General features: G+C 48.4%; 1 protein-coding gene across 2 annotated transcripts in view; it reads right to left on the bottom strand.

Annotated features, from left to right (window-relative positions):
• Nucleotides 1-5,635, bottom strand: part of RAB6B (RAB6B, member RAS oncogene family) — a 56,821-nt gene extending 51,186 nt beyond the window's left edge. For both annotated transcript variants that reach the window (XM_028099212.2, XM_028099213.1), the window contains exon 1: nt 5,566-5,635. In XM_028099212.2, the coding sequence (XP_027955013.1) occupies nt 5,566-5,635 (70 nt within the window). The remainder of the gene's footprint in view (nt 1-5,565) is intronic.
• Nucleotides 5,636-18,497: the final 12,862 nt, after the last annotated feature.

The raw sequence follows: 18,497 nt of genomic DNA, 5'->3' as shown, positions 1-18,497 counted from the left end.
CAGGTCGGCCTCGGGCAAGTCTGCAAGGTCAGGATAACACCTGTAAGGGTAAATATTCGTGGGCTGACTTTAGGGATTTTATAAGTAACAAAAGGATGATGAGGTTATTTTGTTGTATTTTAATGGGATTCCTTTTAATTTGGGGGCTGTAAATGATAAGGATAATCAGATCATGCACAGGACGGTACTATTACATCTGCAGAACCAGAATATATGCCAACAGTCTCATTTTTCTCTTCTGGTTAGTTCTCTCGTCTCTGACCCTCAGCATCGAAGGCGCCATGCTTGTCTTATGCCCAGTACAGGTTAATTCTCATCTTGGGGTCTCAACTGACGTTCTCTCATCTCATGCACACCTCTTTAAAGAAACAAAGCCAACAGTCTGGGTCCATACCCAACATCCAAGGTTCCCCCCATCATTCCAGCCACTAAGGAAGGGAGGGAAAAAAAATTGGGAGGAGAGAAAACAAAACCAAAAAGCTGAGGCATAAAACAACTTGGTGCTTTACCCAAGATCTCCAAGTGAGCTCTGGCAACATCTGGTTTGGGCATGTTCCCTCCTTCCCACCTTTGGTGGCCTTGCTGCTTTCTCCCATTTCTTTGGAGAAGGTGGCGGGGATGGGGGTGCCCTGAGAAGTTCAGCTTTTGTGAGATGAACTGTGCACATTGGGCATAACCAAGGCTAAATGCTCCAACCCTCAGTGAAAGATTAAGTGTTGCTAAGATCTCCAGGCTTGAGAAAGCAGCATGTGTCAGGATGAAGAATCCTGTTTCAAAGCTGCCTTGACTCCCCTAACTTTTAATCTACCAACGGACTATCAGTACCTATCACACAGCGAGGATAATCTCATCATTTTTAAATGCAGACATTTAATGAGCACAAATCCCCTGCAGATGGGAAGAGGGGAAAGGAGCTAAGACCTGGTCCTCTTGGGTGCTTAAATTCATCTTTAAGGGGCTTAAAATTCAGTTAGAGGTTTGTATCTGAAAAAGCTAATAAACATTTAAAAATCCAGAGTGACTGAGGTAACAGAGAGGTGACGGGGCAGCATGTCATAGTGTTTTAAAAATGCTCAGAGAAAAACCAAAGCTATGCTATGGTGAGTGCCCAAGTGGGCTGGGTACAGCAGAGTGAGCAGGTCTGGGAGGTGGCAGGGAGCAGACTTCTGGGATGGGCCTCAGGTACAAAGGGCTCCCTGTGTGATTATGGGTGGTGTGTGGTGGGATGGCAGCGGTCAGGCTGGGCCAGGCCTTGGGTGGGGCAGGGGGAGCCCTCTGGGCAGTGGCGGGGGTCAGGGGGAAGACCACTCCCTTAACCCGGAGAAATGAGGTGACAGTGGGAGAAAGCCCCTTCTCAGCACTAACAAGCCAGACACCCTCGTCCTTCTGCCGCCCCGCCACCCCACCCCTTTTTTCTCCAGAGCAGGGAGAAAAACAGATAAAGTCCCCTGGAGAGGGTGGGCCCCTTGCAAGACCTACTCCCTGCACTCAGCTCACCGAAGGAGTACCAGCCGGCTGCCTATAGAAGCATCTCCTCCTCTGAAGCCTTAGAAGTCATCTCTGACACCTGCCCACAAAGGTGGGTAGGCCGCGCGGCTCTGCGCTTTCACAGCAGCTGTTCTCGTCGTAGTGCGCATAGACCTTTGCTGTAATTATAGCCACAAGTATCTGAACTCTCAGTGGGCCGTAAGTCCCACGAGGCAGGGATACACTCAAAGACCTGACTAAATGAATAACTGGATGACGGAAGGGGGATGAGTGAACAAATGACTAAATGGCCAAAGGCAGCTGTGTGCAGAGTCACTGTGTTGCACAACTCTGGGGACACCATTCACATCGTGCTGTGATGGCCCCTCCAGCAGCACAACTGTCAGGGACAGGACAGGGAGGACGCAGGTCAGAGGGCGACGCTGTCCTGTTGCCTCAGCCTGGGAAAGCAGACCGAACTTGTGGTGGTCCCTCAATCTGCCTGCTTTGGCTGGAGGAGTCTCGGGGAAGGGAGATCAGAAGGGGCCAGCACACCCGACAGGCCTGTCCACATCCCCAGTGCCCGTAACACTCCCAGATGCACCGAGGGAAGCCCAACCCCCCCACAGAACACCGTCAGAACTTCGGAGGAAGACGTGTCCCCCAGGCCTCCCCTCCTTCCTCAGACACCTGTGCCTGTGTTCTCTGGACGTCATCAAGTGGCGCCGTTGGGACCAGTGTGCCTCCCCACCCCACTGCACAGCCTTCCTCCTGCAAGGAGTCCCCTCATCCTGGGTCCCTCTCCATAACCCCACCCCCTGCCAGGCTGACACCGTCAGCCAGCCTGTGTTCCGCGCTCCAGGGGACAGTGGTCACTCTGCTGCCAGGAGGGGGGCCTTCTCACGGGCTAGGGGTGTTCTCTCTAGAGTGGTTCCTTAAGGCCTTCCACTCAAACCAGGTCCTGCTATCTTTGAAGGCTTGATGCCCTCCTGGGATTCTCTGTTTCAGGGTGTCCTCCTTATCACTGGGCTCCAGGTCAGGTACTCCTTCTTGGAATCCAGCTGTCTTCACCCACTGGCCTAGGGAGATGCCACCGCTATACCAGGCACAGGAAACAAGAGAAGGCCACATCCCTCCAGCCCCTTCCCCTGGCTTCTATCCAGGGGAGTCAGCTCATATAGGCAGACCCATGTGGCTCTAGAAGACTCTGTCAAGCTCAGCTGAACCAAGTGTCCCAGGTACAGAAGGTAAGGGACCTCTGAGGTCACACAGGGAAGGAGAGCCAGGGTAACGGGGGGGGGGGGCTAGACCTCAGGGGCTCCCTGTACTGCACAGGCTGCAGTGACACAAAGGACCAACACACACAAAACTTGTGTGCAGGCGGAGCGCCTGGGTGGCTCAGTCAGTTAAGCGTCTGCCTTCGGCTCAGGTCACGATCCCAGGGTCCTGGGATCGAGTCCCGCATCAGACTCCCTGCTCAGTGGGGAGCCTGCTTCTCCCTCTCCCTTTGCCTGCCACTCTGCCTACTTGAGCGCTAATAAATAAATAAAATCTTTAAAAAAAAACAAACAAACTTGTGTGCAGGCAAGGCAGAAGCAGTGTCTACGAAGGCAGTTCCCCTATCCCCCCAGGCTCAGGGATGCATGTGTCCCAACCTAACTCGGGGGGCCCCAAAAGCCATGTAGAATACAAGGTATACAACCGACTACACACTCAAGTGGAAGGAAGCTTCTCAGGGCCCTAGGGCTCCAAGCCAGAAGGGACCAGAGTTGCCAACAGCCAATCCCACTGATGGCAGAGCCTTTGTCTCTAGTGACTTGTGTTCGGAGGGCCCACAATCCCTGCCCCCAACCCAAACAGCCCAGCATTCCCACCAGGTCACCCAATGGAGTCACAAGTCTAGCCAGAGAGTGGCAATCCTCACCTCAACTCAGGAAGGCTCCCCAATTCTTCATTGCCCTGATTCAGTCAAGGTCATCTTAACTCCCAATGGCATGTTAACGACTGGGAACAGGAGATGTGGGTTCCAGCCCCAGAAGTGCTAGCAACTCACAGTGGGACTCTCCCAAATCCTCCCCATCCCTGGGGCTCAGACTTCTCATCTACACATGCAAGGTGGGGGCTCCATCTCTGAGGCCTTAAGCTCTCATTTCAGGGATTTAGGAACAAAGGGGGTTGGTGTGGCTCCTCAGGGGCCTCAGCCCATCAGAGATTCTGAAGGAGTCCAGAAAAACTCCTACTCACAAGAGACATTCTCCTCATCAAAGCCCTGGTGCTTTACTGAAGCATGTTCAGACTTGGAATAAACAAATGTTTCTTGAGAACCTACCAGGGCCAAGGCCCTTTGAGAGGCACTGGGGAAACATGAAGGAGTAAGAGAACCTCAAGCAACCCTTTCACAGAGACAGAAACTGAGGCTCAGAGAGGCCTGGAAATCTGCTCAAGGAAACACAAGTAGGAATTCAACTCCCAGGCCGCCTGATGAGACTTCTCGCCCAGGGCTCCAGGCCAGGTAAAATTAGCACTGGGATGTGAAGACTCCTGAAATCCTTGAGGCATGGGAAATAGTGAGTTCTGAAGCTGGACTGTGTTAAGATCAGAAACTCCAGGACACAGGGCTGGCTGGCTGAGCTGATCTTGTTCTGAAATACCCAGCCTGGCCCCAGGATCCATCCCCATGTTAGGGCCTGACCTTCTGACATCCTTCTCTGAACCATCCATCCCAGGCAATGAGTAGCAACACAGGAGACTGCCATGTAACCTTCACAACCCACTTGTACCCACACCAGCGTAGCACTATTCCCTGAGCCCATCAGGCCCTCCTAAGGTTGCCTGTGTCTTGGTCCCTAGTACAGACAGGCACCAAACCAGGCGAACTGGACTGGTGTGCAGAGCTAGAGCTGGGGATCCTGTCCCCAGAGGACACCTTCTTCCTGAGGTGAGCTGGGCAAGGCCCAGCCCGTCCCTCTGCAGCCCCAGGTGATAGGCCTCTGGGGAGATGCTCTGAGAACCACTCCTTCCTACAGGTGTCAGAGGGGTCCACGCTCTTCAATCCGCTCCTCCCACCTTGGGGCCAAGCCGGGTTTCAGAGATGCTTTCCCCGGGGAGGCTGCTGGGCGGCAAGGAAGCCGTTTGTCTCCCCCTCCCCCCCCTCCCCTGGCCGGCTGCCACGGTGACCTCCCCTCCCCCAAGACGGGCTGTGAGCTGGGAGGTGGGGGTGGGAAGACTTCTCTGCCGTCAACGCTCTCAGGAGGGGTGCTGGGAAGCCAGGCAGGGCGTGTCGCCTGGTCCTTTCTCTACCCAGCGCCAGGCTTCGGGCGGCCTCTTGGTGCGAGGCACCCCTGTACCATCCCCCAAATCTGCCTCGCTCCGGGGAACCCTCGCTGTCCTCGCCCAGACCCTGAGCCCGAGAGACGCTCCCACACGCTGGCATAGGGCAGCGTCTAGAACCTTCCGTGCCCAGGCGGACGTAGGCCAGGGAAGGTAGGCGCCCTGTTCCCCTACAGCCTGCGCCCGCTCTTTCCAGGAGACAGGTGTCGGCCTTCCCCCGCGGCCCTCTGCTCCAGGGCCTGGACGTGCCCGTCATTAAACACGGGTCCGGGCAGGGTCCGCAGGGAACCCTCCCGCCAGACGCCGGTCCCGCCTCGTTCTCCGAAGAGGGGCGCCCGTCCTCCCCCGGCCCCCGCCCGCGCCCGGCCACCTGCGCGGTCGCCCGCAGCCGGTGCCGCATTGCGAGCGAGCCGGCGAGCCCGGCGCCTTCACGCCCCGGCCGGCGCGGCTGAGCGAGCCGCCGCCCTCCGGCATCCCTGCCGCGCGGCGTCCGCCCCGCAGCTCTAGCCCCGCACCCCACCTCCCACCCCCACCCCCACCCCCACCCCCACCCCCACCTCCGGCCCAGCGCCCCCTCCATCCCTCCCCGGGGCCCCTCCCCGGCCCGGCCCCGCCCGAGCCGGCCCCGACCCCCCACATCCCCGTCCCTCCCCTCCACCCCGGCTTGGAGGGGCCTTTCCGAGCCGGGGCGGGGTCCCCAACTGGGTGGATGATGTGGCGGCGGGGGTCGACTCGGCGCCAAGCCAAGAGAATAAGCGGGGTACTTACCGCTCTGCTCCCCCAGGAACACCAACTTGAATTTTCTCAGTGGGTTCCCAAAATCTCCCCCTGCGGACATGGTGCTGGCAGCCGGGCCGTGCAGGAGGAGGAGGAGAAGCGAAGGAGCAGGGAGGGAGGAGGAGGGCGAGGGGAGGCGGCCGGCGGTGCGGGAGCCGGAGGGGGAAGGGCTGGCTGCGCGCGTCCCTGACTCCCCAGCTGCGTCCCGGCCCCGGCCTGCGGCTGCGTGTCCGGCGGCCGCGGCGGCAGAGGCGGAGGAGGAGAAGGCTGGGGCTGGGCTGCTGCAGGCGGCGCTCGCTGCGGTGCGAGGGGCGCGCTCTGGACGCCCGAGGCGCGGCGCGGACAGCGAGGCGCGGGCGGAGCGGGGCGCAGGGACGGCGCGCGGGGCGGAGGAGCGCTCTCCCGAGCCGCGCGCCGCGGCCCCCTCCCGTCTCCCTCCTCGGCCGGCGCCTGCGCTCTGCGCGCTCCCCAGCCTCTGATGTCATGCGGGGCTCGCGCCGCTGCGGGGCTGGGGGCGTCCGCCCGCCCACCCGGAACCCGCACTCGGCGGGAGAGAACCGCCTGGCCGGGCCTCCGAGACACACCCGCATCGGGCCGTCTCTCGTTGCCCCTCTACGTCTGTCTTCCCTACTCTTAACTCTACCCCTCCTTTGAATCCAGAAAAATGACACGAAATTGGCAGAGGACATTTGTTCCTCATCTTTTAAAACCTAGATTCCCGTCCCTTCCTCCACCTCCCGCGACGCCTGATTGATGCACGTCCATCTCAGAAGACGGAAAGGAAGGGGGATGTTGGGGGAGAGCAAGGGTGTGGTGGACCATGTGGGGGTAGACTGGCTTGACTGTGACCCCGTGTGGCCTCTAGCCCACCCTCCCTTCTCTAGGTCCAGATCCCTCCTCTGGGCACCTCTGTGGGGTCATAGGTGTCCCCTCAGACCTGGCCAGCAGGAGAGGAGGACCAGGAAAGATGCACCAATCTCAAGCCAACCTCTCCTACAGATAATTTTATGCTAAATCTGCTGTCCCATGGGAGAGAAGGAGCCATGACACCAGAATATCTGCGTGGCCGTTCTCTGGACAGCACTCTGGAGTTCTTGACTCTGGGGCCACCAGGCTGACTAGGCCATGGCTTGCCATGGCAATTAGTTGTATCTGGACAAGGAGCTCCCAGAGGACGGGAGGGTTGCTTCCCATTCCTCTCTGTATTCCCCTGGCCCACTGAGGCACATGGGACAAGTTGTGAGTGGATGAGAGCAAGGAGCTCAAGTGTTAGAAGCACTCCCAGGACAGCCCCCTTGGTAAAGCATTCTGGTTAATGGAGGTTTCACAAAGCTGCCTCCTACTATCTACAGCCACATGGTTTTCCTCTTTACAGCAGTTCAGGGAACATTTATTTATTTGGGAACAAGCAGTGTGTGTGTGTGTGTGTGTGTGTGTGTACACAGAGAGAGAAGAGTGAGAAGCAAGCTCAACCCCCAGAAAGTACCAAAGGACATTGGTTATCCTCTTCTGCGTGTATAGCTGGATTGGGATGTCTCCCTGTCTGTCTTCCTGGTTTGGTTACCTGAAGTCCCTCTCTCATTGCTTGTTTGAAAACCAGAAAGTGAGTTTCATGACAGCAGCTGTTGAAGGTCCACTATAGGAGCTCAAGGACCTGAGAACTTAGTAAACAGTCGTTGAATGTTTGAGTGAATGTCTAGAACACAAATCAGAACAACTGTTCTCTTTCTCAGAGTCACCCTTGGTTTGGAGCCTCAGGGATGGCAGGCGAGCGCTCTGGGATATCTACCCCACTGTGCCTGGCATCAGGCTCAGAGGCACCCTCTAAACTCCCACTCTCCTTCTGCCCTGGGGTTCTTGCTCTCTCGGGAGACTGCATCCAGCATGGGATTGAAGGAAGCTCTAGAAGGAGCTGAGACTCCCACGCTGCAGCTCTTCCTCCCTCTGAGTGTTCTCTCCACTGAAATTCCCGAGGAGATGTGGTCAAGTTGCCACCTGGTGCTGTCGTCCTGCACCCTCTCATCCTGTGCTGAGGACGAACAACTGTCGTCCTGCACCCTCTCATCCTGACCTGGAGAAAGCCTGTCTCCTCTAGGGCAGGTTAAGGACAAGACCCCAAATAAGGAGAGGCAAGTAATGACAGAAGATGGAGAAGGAGGGGGACATGGGAGCAGAGCAGACTTGGACTTCCAAGCACAATGACCGCATTCTGTGAACAACACCAGTATCAGCTCCAGACATGAGCCAACCTATCTTGCTGTGCTTAAAGTTGGTGGAGCTGGGTTTTTGTCATTTAAACTGGAAGAATCCCGACAGAGTCCTATAGGCATCCTGGCCCATAGTCAGCCCAGCTGGGTCTGACTTTGAGGCTTCTAGGTGTGCAGAGGGGCCTGGGTCCCATCCATCCCTTCCCTTCTGCCATACAATTTTGTATGTGGAGGTGTCAAGACATTGTCAGTGTCAAGACAAAGCCGCTGAAATGTGAGAGAAAAAGTGCCATCGTTTAGGTAAGTCTGGGCAAGTCCTATACCTTCTCTGATCACCTGGTCCTCCACATACAAAATTGTATGGCAGAAGGGGAGGGATGGATGGGAGCCAGGCCCCTCTGCACACCTAGAAGCCTCAAAGTCAGACCTAGCTGGGCTGACTATGGGCCAGGATGCCTATAGGACTCTGTTGGGATTCTTCCAGTTTAAATGACAAAAACCCAGCTCCACCAACTTTAAGCACAGCAAGACAGGTTGGCTCATGTCTGGAGCTGATACTGGTGTTGTTCACAGAATGTGGTCATTGTGCTTGGAAGTCCAAGTCTGCTCTGCTCCCATGTCCCCCTCCTTCTCCATCTTCTGTCATTACTTGCCTCTCCTTATTTGGGGTCTTGTCCTTAACCTGCCCTAGAGGAGACAGGCTTTCTCCAGGTGGTAAAAAATTGTGGAATGTGGCCACTATAGTACTCAGTTTGCCAACCCTACCAGAATGAGTTTCTTCCACGTAGCATCTTTGTGTTCCTTTATTTTTTTAAAATATTTTATTTATTTATTTGAGAGAGAGAGAATGAGAGATAGAGAGCACAAGAGGAAAGAGGGTCAGAAGGAGAAGCAGCCTCCCTGCTGAGCAGGGAGCCCAATGTGGGACTCGATCCCGGGACTCCAGGATCATGACCTGAGCCGAAGGCAGTCGCTTAACCAACTGAGCCACCCAGGCGCCCCTTTATTTTTTTTTTAATTAGGTAAAGCTTTTTATTGCATCCATATGAAGTATATGTAAGTTGTAAAGAAAACCTATCGTTATGAATTCCCATTGACTCTCCCCCCAGCCTTTAAGAAATCAAATGCTACAACACTTCTGAGGTCTCTACTTGTTTCCTTTACCCTTCCTCCCTCCTCAAGGCAGAAATACACCACTCTGGCTTTTCTTTGGGTTTTATCGCTTTTGGATGTGTCCTTCAACAATACTTGGTTTTGTTTGCGTCTTTTGAACTTTATGTAAGGTTTCAAACTGTATAGTCTCTTTTATGACTTGCATTTTTCTTAACATTATGTTCCTAAGATATGTCTGTTGATGCATATAGTAGCGGTTCTTTGCTTTCACTGCTATTTCCTGAACACTGGAGTGTATGCTCAAGTTTTTGTATCATTTCCAGTAAAATGTGTCCAGATAAAACATTTTTTAACTTAAAATAATTTTAGATTCACAATGATACCATCTTCCATTTGCCATCATACATTAGTAAAACCAGGAAATGAACATCGGAAAATGCCCAGAGTTTTCTTTGCGTACTACAAATGCTGCTATGAACATCCTTTATGTGCTTCCCGAGGCACCTGGGAGAAATTTTTCCAAGATATGTATCAAGTAGATGCCCGGAGGTATAGAACCAAGTATGATCGATTTTAAACCAAACTGTTTTCCAAAGATTGTCCTCAGGTCATGCACTTGTACTTCTTCACCTATATTTGTTATTTTTTTTTCAAGAAAGTCTTGACTATTCTCAGCCCTTTGCTCTTATGTATAATTTCAAAATTAAACTTTTTATTTCGAGGTCATTATAGATTCACAAGCAGTTGCAAGAAAGAACACAGATCCTGGGTATCATTTATCCAGATTCCTCTAGTGGTAACATCTTGCAAAACTGTAGTACAATGACACAGCTAGGGTGTTGTCACTGATCCAGTCAAGATAGAGAACATCTCCGTCGCCACAAGGGTCCCTCATGTTGTCTTTTTATACCCACACCAACTCTCCTCCTGCCCCAGCCCCTTCCTAGCCTCTGGAAACCACTAAACCATTCTTTTCAATAATTTTGTCATGTCAAGAATGTTATGTAAGTGGAATTATAGAGTAGGTAGCCCTTTGGGATTGGTTTTCACTCAACATAATTCTATCCAGGTTGTGTGTATCAGTAATTGGCTCCCTTTTTACTCCCTTGTAGTATTCCATGGTATGGATTATGGATTATCCCAGTTTGTTTGAGCATTTACCTATCGAAGGGCATCTGGGTTATTTCCAGGTTTGGGCCGTCACCAATAGAGCCGCTATGAGCAATCATGTACAAGTTTTTGTGTGAACGTAAGTTTTTATTTCTCTGGGATAAATTCCTGGGGTACATTGCTGGGTCGTATGGTAGTTGCATGTTTAATTTTTTTTTTAAGCAACTGCCAAATTGTTTTCCAGAGTGGCTGTACCATTTCACATTCCTACCAGCAATGTGTGAGGGATTCAGTCTCTCCACATCCTCACTAGCCTTTGCTTTTGTCACTTCTTATTTCTTTTTTTAAGCCACTCGGAGAGCTATGTAGTGATATTTCATTGTGGTTTTCATCTGCATTTCCGTAACCACTGACAATGCTGAACATCTTATTATGTGCTTATTTGCCATCTGTACATCCTCCTTGGTGAATCCTCTGCTCATGTCTTTTGTCCATTTCTTAACTGGATTGTTTGGGTTTTTTACTGTTGAGTTTTGAGAGTTCTCTATACATTGTAGATACTAGTCCTTTATCAGATGTGTGGTTTGCAAATATTTTCTCCCACTTTGCAGCTTGTCTTTTCAACCTCTTAACAGGGCTTTTTGCAGAGTAAAAGTTTTTACTTTTGATGAAGCCCACTTACTGATTTTGTCTTTTAGGAATTGTGCTTTCGGTGTCATGTCCAAGAATTCTTCAATAAGCCCTAAGTCCCAGAGATTTTTCTCCTATGTTTTTTCTAAAAGTTTAAAAATAGGTTTATGTTTTACATTTCAGTCTATGATCTAGTTTGAGTTAGATTTGTATGAGGTGTGTTGGAGGTGGTCTTTTTTTCTTTTGCCTATGGATGTCCAGTTGCTTCAGCACCATTTTTTGGAAAGGCTATCTTTTCTCTATTGAATTACTTTTGCACCTTTGTCAAAAATCCGTTGGGCCTTGTTACTGTGTGTTGGGGGGGGGGGCGGAAATGAATGTCCAGACTTGCTGCATGGTCTCCTCTGATAGTACAGGTGGGGAAAGCCTCAGTACTGCCCAGTGGGGATGAAAGGCCCGGCTTCCTTCCTGACCTTCCTTGACACCCCATCCCAGCTTCGCTATAGCTTGGCGATGGTGGAAGTCTCTCTTCACCGCGTGGACTTTGCCAGGGTAGGTGGGTGATAGGGGAGAACTCACAGTTTTTACTGTGGTTTTTGACTGGAATATAGCAGTTATTGACTAAAGTTTTTTGTTTTGTTAGGCTATCCTTTTCCCAGTCCATTGACTAGAGAGAGCAGGCTTTTGTTGGTTCTTTATATTTGTCTATACTCAGTGGTCTTTTTGAGTCACCAGCTTCTTCTGCTCCAAGTCCAGGATATATGAATAAAAACAGCATATAGGGAACTCATTACCATGTCATTCCTTGGGCCCCAAGGTCCAAACCTGGTCTGTCTTCTTCTCTCCCCCTTTCTGTTTTATATACAATATCTAGGGTATTCGGCTGTATTTAGCAGGAGGAACAGGGGAAAGTGTATGGGCTCCACCGACCTACCTGCATATTACCAGTACTCCAGAAATCTCCATCACCCTCCCAGTCATTATGCTGCTCCCACAAAGGACATAACTATTCAGATATGTCAGCATGGATTGGTTTTTGAGCTTTATGTAAGTTGGATCAAACAACGGGTACTCTTTTGCATCTAGCTGCTTTCATTAAGTGGTGAGTTTTTGAAATGCACCCATGGTGTTGCCTGTAGTTGTAGTAGTTGGTTCATTTCACTGCTGTGCGCTATTGCATTGTGTGAATGTATCAGTTTATTTATCCGTCTATCATAGAGAGACATTCTGGTTGCTTCCAGTATTTGCTTATTACAAATATTGCTGACTTGTCCAGAATCAGTAAATGCTTCCAAGGCAGAAGCAGTCCAAATGTTCAGCACGCTTTTCTGGATTCCTGTTTTCTCCAAGAACTCCAAAATCCCCAGCCACTTCTTTTTTTTTTTAATTTCTTTTTTTTTAAGATTTTATTTATTTATTCGTGAAAGACAGAGAGAGAGAGAGAGAGAGAGATAGAGAGAGGCAGAGGGAGAAGCAGGCTCCCACGGAGCAGGGAGCCCGACGCGGGACTCAATCCCAGGACCCTGGGATCATGACCTGAGCCAAAGGCAGATGCTTAACCATCTGAGCCACCCAGGCGCCCCCCAGCCACTTCTTTACTACTTTATTCTCTCCCCATTATCTTTAAGTATGTCTTTAAAAACGGTTCCTGTTTCTCTTGTTGTCCTGAATGAATTTCCTATTCTATCAGAAGAGGCACAGGTTTGTCTTCTTTTATTGCTTCTTGTTCTTCTTGTTCCTTCTTTTTTTTTTAAGGTTATTTATTTATTTATTTGAGAGAGAGAGAGAGGCATGAGCCGTAGGGAGAGGCAGAGGCAGAGGGAGAAGCAGACTTCCCACTGAGCATGGAGTCTGATGAGAGCCTCGATCCCTGAGATCGCAACCTGAGCTGAAACCAAGAGTCGGACGCTTAACCAACTGGGCCGCCCAGGTGCCCCTTCTTGTTCCTTCTTAATTTTATCAATATTAGCTCATATCTTTGCGTATCTTTGTTATATTTTTTATATTTATCTTACACTGTTGATCTGTCTGGGGTCTTCACGGTGTTCAGTTTGTTGTATATATTTTATAGTGGTTTTACTCCTCAGGTCTCTACCGACTCTGGCTTGTGAGCTCACATTTCTCTTGTGGGTATCAGCTGCCCAGTCGGATAATGGGGAGGGATAAGATAGAGGTCTGGTTTTGTCCCTGAGTGAGTAAGAAGGAAGGAATAGGGATGACCCCCAGGATGGAGAGCCTCAGGTGCTCCAGACTTGCTGCTCCACATCCCTTTTGCTTTCATTTCACAGAGAAATTTCTCTAGTCAGGGATTCCTCTTTAAATTACTAGAAAAAAAAAAAAACAGCACTGACAGAAGACAAGATCTTTAGAACAGTCAGCCACCATTCACAAGGAGATCATCCACAGCCGTTGAAATGGTCATCCGCCACCCACGAGGGTTTTGAGGAGACTGGGACAGAAGAGTAAAGGCCTGGGTGTCTGGTCAGCCTGCTTGTGTTTTTATCAGAATCTCAACTCGGCGCAGCTCTCATATTACTCTGGCATATTTCCTGAGCTGCCAAGCTATTACCACCGATTTCTTCCTTCTAGTGGCAGAGGCCACCAGTCATCTTCCCTGGGAAATATGGGAGAGAGGAATGAACTGAACTGAGAGTCCCCCTCCGCAGTTTTTCTCCCCATCTCTGTACCTGCTGCCCCCACCTGAGACTGCTGTCAACTTTTCACATGAACCCACCCCAGCTTTACTCTCCCCAGAAACCAGTCACAGTTCTTATATTTGTTTCTCTGTCTTATCTCTGTAATTTCTTTGTCCCCGATTGCTTTGGGGGCAACCAGAAGCCAAGGCTAGTTCTCTAGGTCATAGGGCACTACTATCTCTCTTTCTTCCCCCTCCTCCTCCTGGAACTCCTCGTCACCATCATTAATGCTCTCCCTCTTCCTCTTGCTCCTTTTCTTTTTCTACTCCAAGTTTGATTATAGTTTTGTTATCTCTATTTTTCAAAATACTCTGCGAGAGAGCCTTTAGAATTTATTTTTATTTCTATACTCTTTTCTCTTGATTTGTTTTGACTTGTCTTTGTCACGAATAGCCTCCATCCAATCATTCTAGCTGTGAATCACTCATCTGAGTGAGAAACTGAGCTTCTCTCATGCTAAGTTCTTACTGAGGTCCACCGGAGCGGTTCATCCAGGCTGCTTCACCTACACTGGGGGTGGGCAAAGTGAAGTTACACTAGGCATCAATTGGCAAGTCACCTTCAGTGACTGCTTGTGGATGGTCAGGGTGCTAACCAGTGGGTGGATTGATGGAAGGTTGTGATGGCAACAAAAATATCAGGCCAATGATAGAGGAGGTCTAAAGGATTCCAAATATGGGCAAAATTCCTGCCTCATGGTCTTAGGTTGTAATTTTTGCTGATGACTCTTCAATAAAGAGGATTCGTTACTGTACGAATATTAGAAGGTTCAATTATTGGGGAGATTACTGAAGGGCTCCATATTTAATAGGGTACCATAAGACCCACCGTCTCCGTTGCAAGAATTTTCATACGGGTGGGAGAGAGTTAAGGGTTCACAGACCTCCTTATTGTGCTCGTGAAATGCTGTGGTCTTCTCTTGATGGCTGGGAAATGGAACAAGAACAGAAGAGAATCTGAGAAGGAGACAACTCCCTATTCTGTGGAAGTTCTGGCTTTCAGAGTTAATGGTGACTGGATAAATAGATAAGCTGGTTGGATGGCCAGATGAATTAATAGAAAGGATAAAAGGATCCTTGGGAGATGGAATGGACTGGTTTGGGGAAGGGTGGCTTTGTGGGTGAGTAGATGGATAGATGAATGTCTGGATGAGTGGATGTATCTATCTGTGTATCCATGTATCGGTGGATAGATGGATATCGGAGTAAATTAAGGTAGATAAGTGGAGAGATAGGTGAATAGAAGGATGATGGGTTGGTTGACAGATGGAAGAGGTGGAATGTCTGGATAGATGAATGGCTATGTATGTATGTATGTAAGTTTGTATCGTATGTGAGTAAAATAATGAAAAAGTAGGTAAATGGTTGTCTGAAGGATGAATGGAGGTAACAGATGGATAGATACAGGGCTACATAGGTGAGGAGTGATGGATAATGAGCAAGTGTGTAACTGAATGGGAGCAGTGGATAATGGATAGGTGACAACAGGGTGAGCTTTGAAATTAGGCCTGCATTTGCATCCTGACTTTGCACACTAGCTGTGTGACATTGGGTCAAAGCTTTTAATTTCTCTAAGCCTTGGGGAAAATTTAAATATTCAAGAAAATATAAGTCGCAAGTTAGAGTAAAAAAATTAAGGGGAAATATTGTTGAAAATAAGTATTTTTGAAGATAAAAACACTCGTGAAATAAATATCACTAGCTGAGAGGGGATAAAGATCTTACTTGAAGTTAAATTTCTGTTAAGTCAAAATGAAGATTTCAGGAGTAGAGAAGCTGTGGTAAGATTTGGAAGCATTTAACTATGAGGTAATATTAACAGAATACATTTTGCAAATTATAGTTAGGAGCTAAAATATAAATGCTATTTATGTAAGAATATTAATATCACAATATGTGAAGATGTGGGGGAGGGGAAAGGAAGGCTCTGGATCTGATGTCCTCATTTTTCATGTCGGGGAGTCAAAGGATGATGCCTAAATTGAAGTATGGAATGTAAAATCAATTACTCTAGTTTCAATGTGTTTTTCCCCAAATCTCTTTTTGTGATTATAAAAAGATCCTTAAAAAATATCTAATGTAACTAAGAAAAATATATCTAATATCTAAAAAACCAATCTAGTAAAAACAAAAACTAGTATCTAATATATCTAATTATTATATGTCATATATAATTATGTGATAATTATATATATTAGATACTATTAAACATACTAATTAGAGTTAGATATAATCTTTTAGATTCCTTTTTATTTCTTCTTCCAGTTTTAAATACAAATAAAGTTAAATGTAATAACATTATAGATAGCATATATAAAATAACCACATATTCATTTTTTTAAAGATTTTATTCATTTATTTGACAGAGAGACACAGTGAGAGAGGGAACACAAGCAGGGGGAGTGGGAGAGGGAGAAGCAGGCTTCCCGCCGAGCAGGGAGCCCAATGAGGGGCTCGATCCCAGGACCCTGGGACCATGACCTGAGCCGAAGGCAGACGCTTAACAACTGAGCCACCCAGGCGCCCCATAAAATAGTCACATATTTATCAAAACCTTTTGGTATATCTCTTTAGCCTTTCTGAAACACACACATGAAAAGATCCTCCTAATGTAAATGCTAATTATTTATGAAGAGTGGCATTTGAATTTTTTTAACCTCCATGTGGTGCTTGAATAATTTATAATAAGTATGCATTCTTCTTACAAAACTCATACTGGTTTTCTTTCATATAAAAGCGAAAAATCTTTTAAAAATTGTTTGCTTATTCTAATCTTGTCATCATTACCTTAAGTAGTTTATTTGCAGGAGTGCACTGAAATCTTCTGCAGTCTACCTCTAGAATTACCATTAATTTTCTTTGGAATGTAACCGCTCCTCTCAAGGCCTTAGAAACAGCAATGCTTATTTTGTGTATTTGGTAGGGAAAAGTGTTATTTTTTTGTATGTTCGGTAGAGAAAAGTAGTTATCAAGATGCTTGTTATAAAAAATTATGAATGTTCCCCTAGAGTTGCAAACTATATTGGTGGTAGGAAATTGATTTGCTCACAACCACTTGACAAGTAATTCTTGACTATGTCTCCTCTGACCTTGTTTGTAATTAATCTGAGAGTTTATTAACTAAGGAGAGTCTCTGGGGAATACAAAATTAAAGGTAAGATTTCTTCCTTAAAAATATTTAGGCAAGAATTTGTGGCGTATTTATTTTAAAATAAAACATAGAGTCTCTTTTTTTTAAGATTTTACTTGTCAGAGGGAGAGAGAGAGAGAGAGAGCACAAGCAGAGGGAGAAGCAGGCTCCCCCCTGAGCAAGGAACCCGGTCCCAGGACCCGGGGGCCATGACCTGAGCTGAAGGCAGACGCTTAACTCACTGAGCCACCCAGGCGTCCCACATAGAGTCTCTTTTATGGCAATTATGAAATCATGGCCAGATGGACAGGATGCCTGGTCTCCCTGGCATGGAGCTTTGTCTCGTGGGATGTCTAGGGTATACTTCCCTGCCAGCTCACAGCGAGGAGGGGCTGATTCTGCTGCATAACCACTTAATCACATATAGAAAGGAAATGCCAGCCTGCCAGCCAATTGTGTTGAGGACCAAAATTTTAGAAGCTTGGTCACAAGGTGAATTTAGGGTTCTGGCTGAGAGGGAGTACACTAGCTTCCTATCATAGCTGCTGTAACAAATGACCACCACTTTGGTCAGACTTTGTTCTGACCAACAGAGGAGAATGGAAATCTATCTTTACAGTTCTAGAGGCCAGAAGTCTGAAAGTAGGTTGACATGAAGACGTTGGTAGGGCTGTGCTGTCTCTGGAGATTCTCGGGGACACTTCCTTGCTTCTTCCCATTGCCTTCTCTTCTGTATGTGATCTTCTACCTCCCTCTTATACAGACACTTGTGATGGTATTTAAGGGTCTGCCCAGATAATCTAGGGTAATCTCCCCATTTTAAGATCCTTAAATGACATCTGCAAAGTCTTTGCCATATAAAGCAACATTCACAGGTTCCAGGGGCATGGACATATCTTTGGGGGCCAACATGCAGCTTACCGTAGGTGGTAAGACTAAGAAAGCTAGAAAAGTTTCTCTCTCCTCATACTAGAAATTCAGGTTTCCATCTCAAGTCTGGGAATGCACGACCGTACTCCCATCTGAATTTGGAATCCCCCACCTGGGAGGTTTCCATCGCTGCCCCAGGCCAAGGCAGAGGGTCAGGCTTTCCTCAGGCCTCCCTTTGTGAGGCCTCTCTGCAGCTAGAGGATAAAGCTTCAGTCAGAGAAGACACCCATGCTGGCTGGCTTGAGTGTTTGCTGTTTTGGATGCTTGGTAGGGACAGGAAGGCAGAAGGGGGTGTACTGATCCACAAATGGCCAGTCTAGGACTCTCGTGCTTCTAGCTCCAACTTGTTTCAACAGGAGTCAGTTCTGACCACATTGTCTCCTTCCTTTTCTTAACTGTGCACAGGGCATTTGTATGGGGCATCATTCGCATTTCAACAATAGGGCCCACAATTTAGGAGCCAGAACAAAAAGGAGGTGCCTGCTGTGTATGTGTCAGGGTGTGTAACCCCCACTCGGGATGGCACCTTCTGCTTCACACCCCAGAAAATCTCCCTACTTGACTAAGTCGTGTGGGTTGAGAGGCCCTTCTAGCACTGGGTTGAGTACCTCTGTTCCATTGTTTAAGTGTGAAAGATCCTCCCCACGAACAGAGTGAAGTGGGAGGTGACAGGAGGGTGTGTCTCTAGGGATTCTCACTCAGCACATATGAATCATGGCCATATGAGGTTATCTACTCAGAGACGTGGAATAATATTCCAGGGGTATTTAGGTAAACAGTACAGTGATTTGCGGATCCCTGACTCATTGTCTTAACAACCAAAGTCTTGATGAACATTTCTTCTTTCTCCCTGCCCCCCATGTGTCCCTACCGTCCCAGGGGGCCATCTTTGCAATCTTATAGAAAGCCAAGTGAAGTGTGATTTTAAAACTCTAAGATGTGTGTAAGCATGTTAAGTGAGTTTTAAAAATTCATGGGTAGAGAACAGTCTTTATAAAAAACAAAAACAAAAACTTTGCTCTTGAAATAGGTAGCTTGTGGGTATAAAATTAAATTATTAATAATTATGTTTCCATTTAACAAGTAAATATTGTGCTCTGACAAGAGA

Source organism: Eumetopias jubatus, unplaced genomic scaffold (genome assembly GCF_037043125.1).
Source record: "Eumetopias jubatus isolate StellerSeaLion01/CBP00866 unplaced genomic scaffold, mEumJub1_p1.0 scaffold_1, whole genome shotgun sequence".
Lineage (NCBI taxonomy): Eukaryota > Metazoa > Chordata > Mammalia > Carnivora > Otariidae > Eumetopias > Eumetopias jubatus.
Note: the sequence above shows the minus strand (reverse complement) of the source record. Positions and strands in the feature narration are given on the sequence as shown.